Source organism: Lytechinus pictus, chromosome 8 (genome assembly GCF_037042905.1).
Source record: "Lytechinus pictus isolate F3 Inbred chromosome 8, Lp3.0, whole genome shotgun sequence".
Lineage (NCBI taxonomy): Eukaryota > Metazoa > Echinodermata > Echinoidea > Temnopleuroida > Toxopneustidae > Lytechinus > Lytechinus pictus.
Genome location: NC_087252.1, coordinates 17,996,779 through 18,008,846, shown reverse-complemented (window position 1 = coordinate 18,008,846; position 12,068 = coordinate 17,996,779). Strand labels below are relative to the sequence as shown.

At 39.1% G+C, this 12,068-nt stretch overlaps 1 protein-coding gene across 1 annotated transcript; it reads right to left on the bottom strand.

Annotated features, from left to right (window-relative positions):
• Window positions 1-307: 307 nt before the first annotated feature.
• Window positions 308-11,668, bottom strand: LOC129266268 (zinc finger protein 84-like). The gene is made up of 6 exons (XM_064103689.1): window positions 11,541-11,668; window positions 8,497-8,688; window positions 7,805-8,004; window positions 5,746-6,347; window positions 5,179-5,428; window positions 308-4,836 (listed from the first exon to the last, which is right to left on the bottom strand). Exons 2-6 carry the CDS (start codon window positions 8,646-8,648, stop codon window positions 3,458-3,460), a joined length of 2,583 nt encoding a protein of 860 aa, XP_063959759.1. The 5' UTR covers window positions 8,649-8,688; window positions 11,541-11,668; the 3' UTR covers window positions 308-3,457.
• Between the last annotated feature and the right edge of the window lie 400 nt (window positions 11,669-12,068).

The window sequence follows — 12,068 nt, the reverse complement described above, 5'->3', positions numbered from 1 at the left end:
CGGACGTCCGGCCGCCGGCCTTCCTATTCATGCTATATCTCTCCTCTCCATCAAATTAAGCTGGACTAACCTCTTTTTTCCCCTCCCATTTCTTTCTTTCTCCTTTCCTTCCTTCCTGTCTTCATTTCGTGCTTTCCTTCCTTCTATCTATTTTCTTTCCTTTCCTTTCCTTTATATCTTTCTTTTGATCTACCCTTTTCTACTTTTCTCTCTATCATCGGAATCATCCCCCCTCTCTTTTCACTTTTCAATAAAGATTCTCTACGTATGAAACCAATTAGATACGGTGTACAAAGAAAAGGGAAACTAAATTTATAAAGTTGATGCTGTATTTTGGTACGACATACACTTACTCTGCATAAAGTGATATTCAATATGAACCCATGATATGCGGGAAACAAAATTGAAAGCCACAATATTCAAAGTACTCATATACTTGTTTTCAGATATCTTTCAGGTTTATTATCACTACTAACTAGTAATATGCTTATACATAGTAAGCTGAAAAAAAGAACAATGAAAAGAACTGGAAATAAAATCTACAAAGGAGCCAGAAACTTGCCGTCTAAACAAACAATATTATGCTGTATATCACATAACTTTGTTTGTCACAAAAATTGGGGAATAAGCATCAAAATGTTAAAAATCCCCCCATGAAAGCTAACAAATAATATCGTAACACAATGTGGAAATATCTCAACCTAAAACAAAAGAAAAAGGAAATGTACATCAGATGTACTTCAATATCTTCTTTATGATCTAATTGTAAGCATTATCGATTTCTATACCTGTCAAGTACAGACTCCTGTTGGCATATTATCATACTAGAGGAAATTATGAATTTGAATAATGCAATATAACAAAATTGAATTTTAGAAAGCAATCATTCTATCCAGCATGGTAGGATACATGGAGTTATCAAGATTGCTTGAATTATACTTCATAATTTTGTTTTACCTAATTCTTGACATTTGTAGAATGAGTAAAAAGAGAAATTTCATTTTAATGATTAAATTCAATATATTTATTCATTTATATCAATGAATTTCAATTTACACCATTATCATGTTCATGAATCATGAAAGAAAATCATTTTAAATGATTCATGCAATGAGTCAAGTGATTCTATTAATATACAAGACAAATTTACACAATTTACAGAGAGGATACAGTTGTGAGATCCATGTCATGTACACATCATTGATTGTAGAACTGTCAAAATACTTTCTTGTTAGTGTTTGTAAATCGATTTCATCTGTAAACATTCACCTTTTGTTTACCATGCAAATAATTAAACAAGAAACCTATCTATACATCGATGTCATCTACACAGTGCATCCCAGAAAGAAGGGAAACTAGATTTCTTTTTCTTCAAAGGCAAATTAATTACGGTAAGCTATAGCATTTACATCACCATACGATATTTATTCCTCTATATTTTAATACCTAATGCAAGACAAACACTTCCTGCATTAATGAGCAAGACTAGTTTGCAATTTTAATGTCAAAATCAGGTTGCGCAGAAAGTTTGGACAAGATTGGTTCGTAATACGATGACGATGCTTATTCGATGATTGGCTCTATACCATTCTTTTGTATTCTTTGTTAAGTTTCTCTCACCGATCCCAGAAATGAGAGTGTATTCAGATTCACACATAAATTTCTGCGCAAATGATTTCTTATATGCCTCAATATTTATTGCTTGTAATCTGCCATGCGAGAATAACTTGCTAAGCTCCTGGTTTCAAATTAAAGAAAAGATTCCGCTCTTACCATAAATATCAAATTCATTTTTAAAAAATGATTTTAATAATTGTTACAAATTTATCTCTGAAAACAGGTTTCCTTTTTTTGTGGGATGCACTGTACATGGGCTGTTAAAAAAAAATCTTGGACCTCAAAATGTAAGTTCTGAAGACAGCTGAGAAAAGCTAAATATTAGACTTATGACTTAAATGGTAATATTGTCTTGATTCAAAAGAGTTCTATACAGGAATAAGGAGACTGATTTGAAGCAATATGAGGTTTGCACCATTGCAATATTTCTAAATATAGTATTTTTTTAAGGTGTCCTCATTTTACAAACATTTTGAGATGTGAACTTTGAACACCCCAGTGACAATATGCTATCTACCTGTCTACAGTATCTACCTATCTTACATAAAAAGCTAACTTCTGACTACATTACTAAAAAATAAAACATAGATAAACAGATGGAATAAATAAGAAATCGTGACAAGTCAATATACAGTATTCGCCATGATGTAATGTGAGGGTCATCAATAAAAACATACATGCAGGAATCCTGCTGTAATATGTAGCCTTACCTTCAGTCAAAGTGGCTAATTAGTAATTTCATATCTAAATCAAAGGAAAACTAAAAAACAAGTATAATGCTAAAATCTTAGTGTGAATACAACACATTATTTTGTTTAAAAATGAAAGGATAATCATTTTAATAAATACAACAAATAATAATCTCAGACCAACATTTATTTGATCAAATTCCAGCGAGAAAAGAAATGAGATCAACCAAAAGATTATATTTTAGCATCGTCCAGGGAACATGGTGATTCCAGAATGATCATGATATGACTTTAATGGAATCAATCAAGTAGCTAATCAGCAAGAATAGAAGAGGTAATGGCAAGATAATGAAAATGAGGAGCACGTTTAGGCACCTGAATAAAAAAAGTCTGCACTGTGCCTTTCAGCAAGAATCCCACTGATAAGGGAAGACTTTGATGTTTTGACACGACTACATGGTGCTTCAGTAGTATATAATTTGATGTGGACTAGCGGACTCCTTGGCCTACCTATACATGTAGGACAAACACATTTATGTAGTAGTAACCCTGCCCCAAATTCCAAAATAATACAATTAATCTTATTGGATGTTGTTTTAATTCTCATGAACCACCATATTTGTCTATACATGTGTGTATGTGCAAACACGTCAAAACATCAAAGGCTCGCCTATGACTACCTCAAGCGATGTTCGTGCAGGCTCCACTCCACTTCATTACCGCTACACTATGCTCCACCTACCCGAACATCGAGCCCCAAAACTGGCAAAACTGGAGCATGTCATGAAAAGTTTTGTCAGCGATTTCCACTGACTGTGTTTCCGTGAGCCAATCAGATGAAAGGATTTCAGCAGCTTGTAACAGTTGTCAGTAACAAATTGTTTCATGATAGTCACTCAAGCATTGAGTCAAGTTTGAAGTTCATTGAATGATTTAAAGTTCTCACAAGAGCGAAAATGAGACAGATGAAGTTGTGGAGAGACCAAAGAAAGCATGCATACATCAATATGCCCCATGTACCACTCTTGGCGAAGAGATGCATCTACATGTACATAAATATCATATTACAATACATTGTTAACTAAAGCCATTAAATGTCTAATAAATGTTACTATTTAGTCCATATGACCTTGTTTCATTCACCCAAACCTCTAAACCAAGTCTTCCTCGGAAGATGCAGCCAACTCCTTCTGATGACGCGTCATGTGTCTGGCAAGATGATGATTCAGGGCAAACTTCTGATGACACACTCGACATTCAAACGGCTTCTCGCCTGTGTGTATGCGCATGTGAGATTGCAGAGTGAACTTCGTCCCAAAGGCACGTCCACAGGTTAAACAAACGTGGGGCCGGATTCCCTTATGGCGCTGCTCGTGTTGCGCCAGTGCCGTCTTGTGCTTAAATGTCTTCTCGCAGAAGCTACAGTTAAAGAATGCGGTCGGAGCCATGTGGACACGTCTCTTATGGCAAGTCATGTTCTTCCTTGTGCCAAAACCCTTGCCGCAGACGTCACAGATGTAGGGTCGTTCACCGCGGTGTTCTGGAAGGTGGTTCTTGAGGGCGCTCTCTGAAGAGAAGGAACGTGGGCACTCCTCGCACTTGAAGGGGCGATCCATCGTGTGCTTTTGCCTGTGCAACAAGAGTGCGGCCATTCTTGTATATGTAGCGGGACAGTACTCACACTTGTATTGACCATTGTTTGTATGCACTGTATCTTCGTGCCTGATCACGTTCTTGTTGGTTGAAAATCTCTTTGGGCAGTACTTACATTTGAAAACCTTTGGATTCTTACTGGTTATCAGTATTTGCTTTCCAAGCATGTCCTTCGGTAGATCTGGATGGAAAGGTTCTTTAGGTTCCTCTGTTTCCTCTTCAGGTCCGACATACCTTTCAAACTTTTCCATTCTACGACCTTTGTCTGGCATAATATAGATCTTATGCACCCGCCGCAGGTGGTAGGCAAAGAGGTTCTTTTGATTGAAGAACCTGTCGCAATTTGGACACTGGAATGAAGATGAATCATGCGATGGCATATGCTGCTTGAGTGCTCTTTGGTGTTTACATTCCAATCCACAGATCTTACACACAGGCTTGGTGTCCTTGGCCTCTTCGTGAAACCTTTCATGTTGTCTGAGGCGTCCTCCTGATGAAAACAGCTTCCCGCATCTCTTGCAGGTGAACCTCCTCTTCCTTTTCTTACTTCCTTTGGCCTCATTGTCATCAGAGTTCTTCAATGGAACAAACTTCACTTGCATGTATTTCTTGCCTTTCTCTTCTTTTGCATTTTTCTTTGGTATTCCTTTGGGGGCAGGTTTTTCTGCAGCTCCAGTCGTAGTCTTGGCACGTTTCGTCAGCAAAGAAGTGATGAACTCGAGCTTTGTTGGGGTGGAGTTTTCAGACTGAAAATCGACCTTTGAGTTGTTTGGACTGCGTTGGTTCTCTTTGTCATGCTCAAATTTCAGATGTCTCATGAGGCTCTTTGGGTTGTTGTAACGGTGCTTACAGTCTAGACATTGGAACATCTTGTTGTCTGTGTATACAAGGACGGGAAAAGGACAAGAAAGCTATGTCATAAGAATAGTAAAAACAGCAAGCAGTTCAAATTTATAGGTTATAGAGGAAATATTTAGTGACACTTGGTTGGTGGTACTTCAATCAGAGCTAGTTTTAACCCAAGGAATTACATTGGGTGCCCACTTAAACTGCCTTCCTACCCTAAAAACCACCTAAATACCAAAAGTGGTTCTCATGTGATTTTTTATTTTAAGTATTGCTGATTGCTTGCTGTGAAGGCCAGCTGACAAAAAGTATAATTTCTCTAAGTTGGGACAATAATCTGTCAAACATCTGGCAAAATGGCAGGTCCATTCACCTTGGTCCACATGAAGTTCATCTAGACTGGTCTTGAATCCAACCCTCTTCCGGTATTCTGGACTATAGAAGACTCTAAGCTCTGTTCCTGACTGGATAGGTTTGGTGATACGGAAGTAGATATCCCCATAGGACTGAAAGGCTTCCATGTTCTGTTCCTTGGTGCACCTGGCATACTGGACATGGTGCATCCAATTATCAGGGTCTGTGGATCCGTCAAGATAGAACCATGCTCTGCCTCGTACACATACCTGCAAAAAATAAAAAGTGCTGATACAACTACTTCGAAAGACAAGAAACCAATGCATATTCATCTATTAGAATACTAGTTTCTTGCTGCCAGCTGAATTGTATTACACTTTTCGGAATCCAAAGAGAAATATTTCCGACATGACTTGGCTCTAGATGTGACTTAACAAATCAAATTCTCAAAATGTTGATTCCCATCAGTTAAATCAAATCCTTGTAAATGAAAATTCTACTTGTTAACAAGCATCTACATGTAGACGCGAAGTCTATTGCTTTATAAGGGTCATAGGAAATCCACTCTTTTAAACATAGGACTTACCTCCCATGTTGATGGGTTGTAACAGCCTAAACCTTCTTTCACAAACTCTCCAGTGTACGGCCCAAACGTTTCCCCTTCTTCCAAGTCCTTTGTAGATGTCACACCAACTATCTTACTCTCCTCACCCGCTGCTTGGATGAATTCCAGACTCGATGGAAGACTAGATGGCTCAGCCCTTGTACTCTCAAGTTTCCAGATGTCCTCAAACATAGGTTCCGTCTGGCAGCATTTGGTGACACTTTGCACTTTCTGAGGCTGAAACTGAACAACTGGCTGCGGAAGACTAGCCCTCTTTGCTCTGGGTTTAGGACTCTTCTTCTTCTTGTCGGTCAGAGTTGTTGGACGAACAGTATTTACAATGTTCCCAGAAGGATTGGGGCAAGAAAGAGTCGCATGAACCGAGTGGGGTGCGGAAACATTGCTGTGTGTCGAGTTGGAGAGGTCTTCGATAAGGTAGCTGGGATCCTGCGAGGAGTTGAGAGTTGGAGCAGGTTGTAGAGGTGGTGGATTTGCAACTGTGGCTGGCAGCGAAGTAGGAACCTGCTGGAGTTGTATAGCGCCACTGGAAAGATCTGGTCTATAGTGAAGTGGTGCAGAGTTCACTGGAAAGAGAGAATAAAAGTGAACTATAATGATCCTTCTGCTAAAGTTCCATTGAATGACTAAATCCCTTGAATGACTAAAGACTACCGGACACACCTTACGATTGGCCTGCGACTCGATTTCGGAATAAAACGTAGTAAAATTTGATGTGAATATTGAGACATGGTACATCTATAAAGTTCTGTATCATCGTACAAATACTAACGTTCAAATCTGTGAATGTGCTACCATCCTTATTAGAATAAAAGCTAGTTGAATATCTAGTCATAATTACATCATAACAATCTTACGTCTGGCTACAAACTTAAATCAAATTCGGCGTTTACTTTAAAAAAAGGCTTGCTCTCATCAACAAGTTGGTTCACTAACCATGAGTCTCACATGATCTTATAATCAATAAAATATGCAGAGATCTTTTGACCCCTAGATGACCTTTGAACTTATCACCCTTATAAACACATGTGGTATTACCAAAGGATCATTAGTAGACAATGTTATCATAACTGAGGCAGAAATAAAGAAATGAGAGCAAGTTGACAACCATTTGACCCCCAGATGACCTTTGAACCCATAATCCCCATGGACACACAAGTTGTATTACCCTAGGATCATGTACCAAGTGTGAACTTAACTGGTGCAGAAGAAATTAAATTATTTTTGTAACAGACCAACAGGAAAAGTGATTGTTAGTATTCTTGCAGTTAAATTGAACCTCAAATAAAAAGATACATACATATACTTTTCATTCACATTTTCAGAAAACTAAGCAACATGAAATATTTTTACCACAACATGCGCAGCCTTTTGTTTTGAGTCCATTTCCCATTGATCACTTCTCCAATGATGAATGAATGGGAATAGAGAATTTCTCTCAAGATTATTAAGATTAGAATATAAAAAGTGCTTGCTAATGGGAGAGATTTGAAACAGTCACAAATCTATTCTAAAATACTGTACTCTCTATTAAACCACAAAGGTGTCCATAATTTACGAATGACTTTACGCACGACGGGTGACCCTTTCTAAGTGTATGATATATCCCTATGTAACTGACTTACATGTAGCATCTAAGGTCATGTTCCAGTCGTGAGTAGAGTCATGCGTAACTTTACAAACAGCTTTATGAAACAGCCATCTGGGGCCCGTTTCATAAAGCTGTTTGTAAGTTAAGAGTGACTTTAAGAACGACTGGTGATCCTTTCTTGTGATAAATGATATTTACCATTAATGTTCATTGGTGATTGTTTGGCGCGTAAGAAATGATCACTAGTCGTTCTTACAGTTGCTCTTAACTTTATGAAACACTCCCCTGGGATGTCTGCAAAGTCAAACTGAACCCCATGACTGCCCAATGACCCAGATTTTGTGTAGGCTTTGAACACCGATTCCAGAAGGCAACGAGATAAAGGAATTGTGAAACAATGCCCCGTGCTTCACGCTCCAAACTACTAATTACCTTGCATAGCAGCTGCGAGGCCTAGGACATGATCATAGAAATGTCCCTTCTGGCCGTGGCTCTCCCTGTTGGTGATGCTAGTAGACCCTGATGTGATGGGTAATCTAGGAGGGTGCACCCCTGTGGGAATGGGTACCTGTCCTGGGGCAGTACCTGCGTCAGAGACTGAAGTCTGCATGGAGTTGATGTCCGATGCAAATCTAAAGTGTGAGTTAGAGAGAAAATGACGTAAGTTGAAATACCCCAAGTGAACCAGTCAACACATTGGTAGAGGAGTACTTTTTTTAGTCCAGAATTGTAAAATTCCTGTTTTCGAAATCGAGAGGCTTGAACGCCGTTTACATACAACATGCTAGCATTAAAACAAGCACTGACTCAACGTTCCGAGTAGTAAACTACCCCACGTCCATGGTACCGTCTGTATAGCATGGTTTGTTGGAGGGTACAGCTGGTGACAGTAATGTATACTAACCTGAGTCCAGTACCCTGTCTGTATAGCATGGTGTGTTGGAGGGTACTGCTGGTGACGGTAATGTATATTAACCTGAGTCCGTGGAACCCTGTCTGTATAGCATGGTGTGCTGGAGGGTACAGCTGGTGACAGTAATGTATACTAACCTGAGTCCATGGTACCCTGTCTGTATAGCATGGTGTGCTGGAGGGTACAGCTGGTGACAGTAATGTATACTAACCTGAGTCCATGGTACCCTGTCTGTATAGCATGGTGTGGTGGTGGAGGATACTGCTGGTGATAATGTAGGGGAGGTTGAATATGGGGCTGTCCTTGGGTGCTTTCTTGGTTTGTGCTCGTCTCCTGTCGTTCATGAATGTAATTGTCATCCATGGCACCAACAAACTTTCTGGATGGTTTGAGGCATATATTTCTGAAGAGAAAAGAAATGATAGAGGGTTAAATTCACCGTCTACTTTTGTTTCGATAAGGATTTTTGTTGTCATCCACACACAAAACAAATGGGCTTCTGGCCTCAGTGAGACAAAATTTTGGGTGGGAAAAATTACTCTTTTGTATTGTTTCTTGTTCTTTTACAAAGTCTCCCATATTGGAGAGAGTCTCCCTTATTGGTTGTTCCGCTGAACTCTGTTGGCTCCACTCACCAAATACAGAGACCAAAGTTCTAGCTCGATCTGCACAGGGGACTCAATGGCCATATTTTTATGTATTAAGTTCGGATAAAACAGGGAAGTGAAGTTGCTCGACAGCCGAAGTAAGTCTCTGTTTTTTGCCCTTTTAAGTTTATTTTTCACCGTTTTGGTGCATTTAAGGCCAAAACGGAATAATAATCTATGTTTTGGTACAGTTCTCTTTATATATTTTTATGAAATAAAGGCAAAAATCGACGAGCCCAGTCAGGGGGATTTTGTATTGTTAACCCCCTAATGCCGCCATGGCATGGACATGGTGGCTGCACGATAGCGAGCCGTCTGTGTACGAGGATAGCCAGTCGGCCTCTTGAGAGTAAAAATCATTTACTAACGTAGGCTTACTCTAAACAAAGCCAGGGAGTCCTTCCTATTCATCTGCGTGTAAAGCCAGGGAGTCCTTCCTATTCATCTGCGTGTACCGCAAAAAACCCTGAAACTTTCGCCCCCGAGATTTCTACTTTCCTTCTAAAAGGTCTAGCTCTAAATCATGTACATGGGATAAAACTTCATTTCCGACATTTCTACGCTCTCGTTGTTATTTTTAAACAAGAATTCATAAAAAAAATGAAAAAATATTGTGAAAAGACGGAAGAGACTTGCCCGATGTTACGCGACGCTCGCGTCCGTAACATTGGGGAAGTACAATAAGAAATAAGATGGCGGCGTAAACATCAGGCAAGTCTCTTCCATCTTTTCACAATATTTTTTCATTTTTTTTAATGAATTCTTGTTTAAAAATAACGAGCGTAGAAATGTCGGAAATGAAGTTTTATCCCATGTACATGATTTAGAGCTAGATCTTTTGTTTTAGAAGGAAAGTAGAAATCTCGGGGGCGAAAGTTTCAGGGTTTTTTGCGGTCCACGCAGATGAATAGGAAGGACTTCCTGGCTTCGTTTAGAGTAAGCCTACGTTAGTAAATGATTTTTACTCTCAACTCAAGAAGCCGCCTTACTAATAGTATACGAGGAGAAATAAAAATTTAAAAAATCCTTGAAACAGACGGCTGCCAGCAGTAGAGTAGAGGCGCACGGCCAATATGGGAGACTCTCTCCAATAGGGGAGACAATCTCCCACATTGGAGACTTGCTTTGCAAAAGGACAAAAGAAACAACACCAACAAAAGCACGATTTTTTCCACCCAAAATTTTGTCTCACTGAGATCAGAAGCCCATTTGTTTTGTGTGTGATTGACAACAAAAATCCTTATCAAAACAAAAGTAGACGGTGAATTTTTAAAGTAGACGGTGAAAAGGGGTAATATTTTTCATGAGGAATCTGCTTATCACAGTTTTATTTGCCGCCAAGGTAATCCTTTTGCAGCAAATGTAAACAAAGGAAATTGGTCTCCAAAACTGGAGACTGTCTCTGAAATTTTTTTACCCAAATTCTTTACAAAAGTCTCCGACTCTGATTAATATTGGAGATAATCTCCCACATTGGAGACAGTCTCCAATATTGGCTTCTAGAGAGTAAAAATCATTTACTAACGTAAGGTCACTCTCATGAAGCCAGGGCTTCCGTCATATACTTTTGCGTGTACCACCAAAAAACCTGAAACTTTCGCCCCCGAAATTTCTACTTTCTTTCTAAAAGATCTAGCTCTAAATCATGTACATGGGATAAAACTTCATTTCCGACATTTCTACGCTCTCGTTGTTATTTTTGAACAAGAATTCATCCAAAAAATGAGAGAAATATTGTGTAAAGACGGAAGAGACTTGCCCGATGTTTACGCCGCCATCTTGTTTCCTATTGTTCTTCGCCAACGTTACAGACGCGTGCGTCGGGTAACGTTGGGGAAGAACAATAGAAAACAAGATGGCGGCGTAAACATCGGGCGAGTCTCTTCCGTCTTTACACAATATTTCTCTCATTTTTTTGATGAATTCTTGTTAAAAAATAACGAGAGCGTAGAAATGTCGGAAATGAAGTTTTATCCCATGTACATGATTAGGGCTAGATCTTTTAGAAAGAAAGTAGAAATCTCGGGGGTGAAAGTTTCAGGTTTTGGCTTCCATTGTGTGGGTCTATGGGATAGAAGGCCTGGCTTCATGAGAGTGACCTTACGTTAGTAAATGATTTTTACTCTCTAGAAGCCGCCTGGCTAAGTGCGCCTCTACTGGCTAGGCCAGCTGTCTAGCAGACATTAATAACAGGCCTTGACATGATAAGCAGATAAGGTAAACTCCCGGACAATATATGCAATGTAGCCTGTGATTTAGGTCATGTGTTATTCAAACACGTAATCAGGGAAGAGTGGAATACCGGTACACTCAACACTGATACATTATTAGCGTGCAAAAGAAATGCACACATATTATCGATATCGGCGATGTCTCCCGTGGCCGACCCCTCTGCGCCTGTATACCGTGCATTGTCTCATTGACATTGCGATCCCTTTTTCCTTCTCGGTACATTTTTCGAGCCCCTAAAACATATAAAAAAGAAACATATATGAATTGAACATACAATTGAGAAATAACGTAATAAGCTATATCGGTCCATCTCGTATAGCAAATCTATTTACAAATTGATAATGATATGAAATCAGAATTTAAATCATTAACTCACATTTCTCTTCGATGTTTTAGACGAGGCTTATCGGGTGCGGTTTTTTCGCTGCTAGATATGAAAAAGAGCCTGCGCTAGCTGCACGCGCACGCACACAAGCTGTGATCTCCAACGCTAAAATTTCAGTTGTTAATATTGATATTGCCGGTGGATATCCTAATTGCTTTTTTTCTCGATGAAGCCTGAATTTTTCTTTTATATAATTCTTAAAAATACCGGAATATCTATATTCAAGAAGAATAAAGCAAGTATACATATATTTTTTTATTATTTTACTCCAAGCCAATCGCTTTTCCCCGAAATCCCTGGACTTTCCCTTGATCCCTTTTCTCTACCTGGAGCCGAGACGTTTCGTGGCATCGCATCAGAAGTTTCCCCACAACACCCCCTCCATCATCATCATCATCATCATCATCATCACCATCATCATTTATAATTGATTCATCATCATCATTAATAATTGATTCATCATCATCATCACCATCATTTATAATTGATTCGTCATCATCATTAATAATTGATTCATCA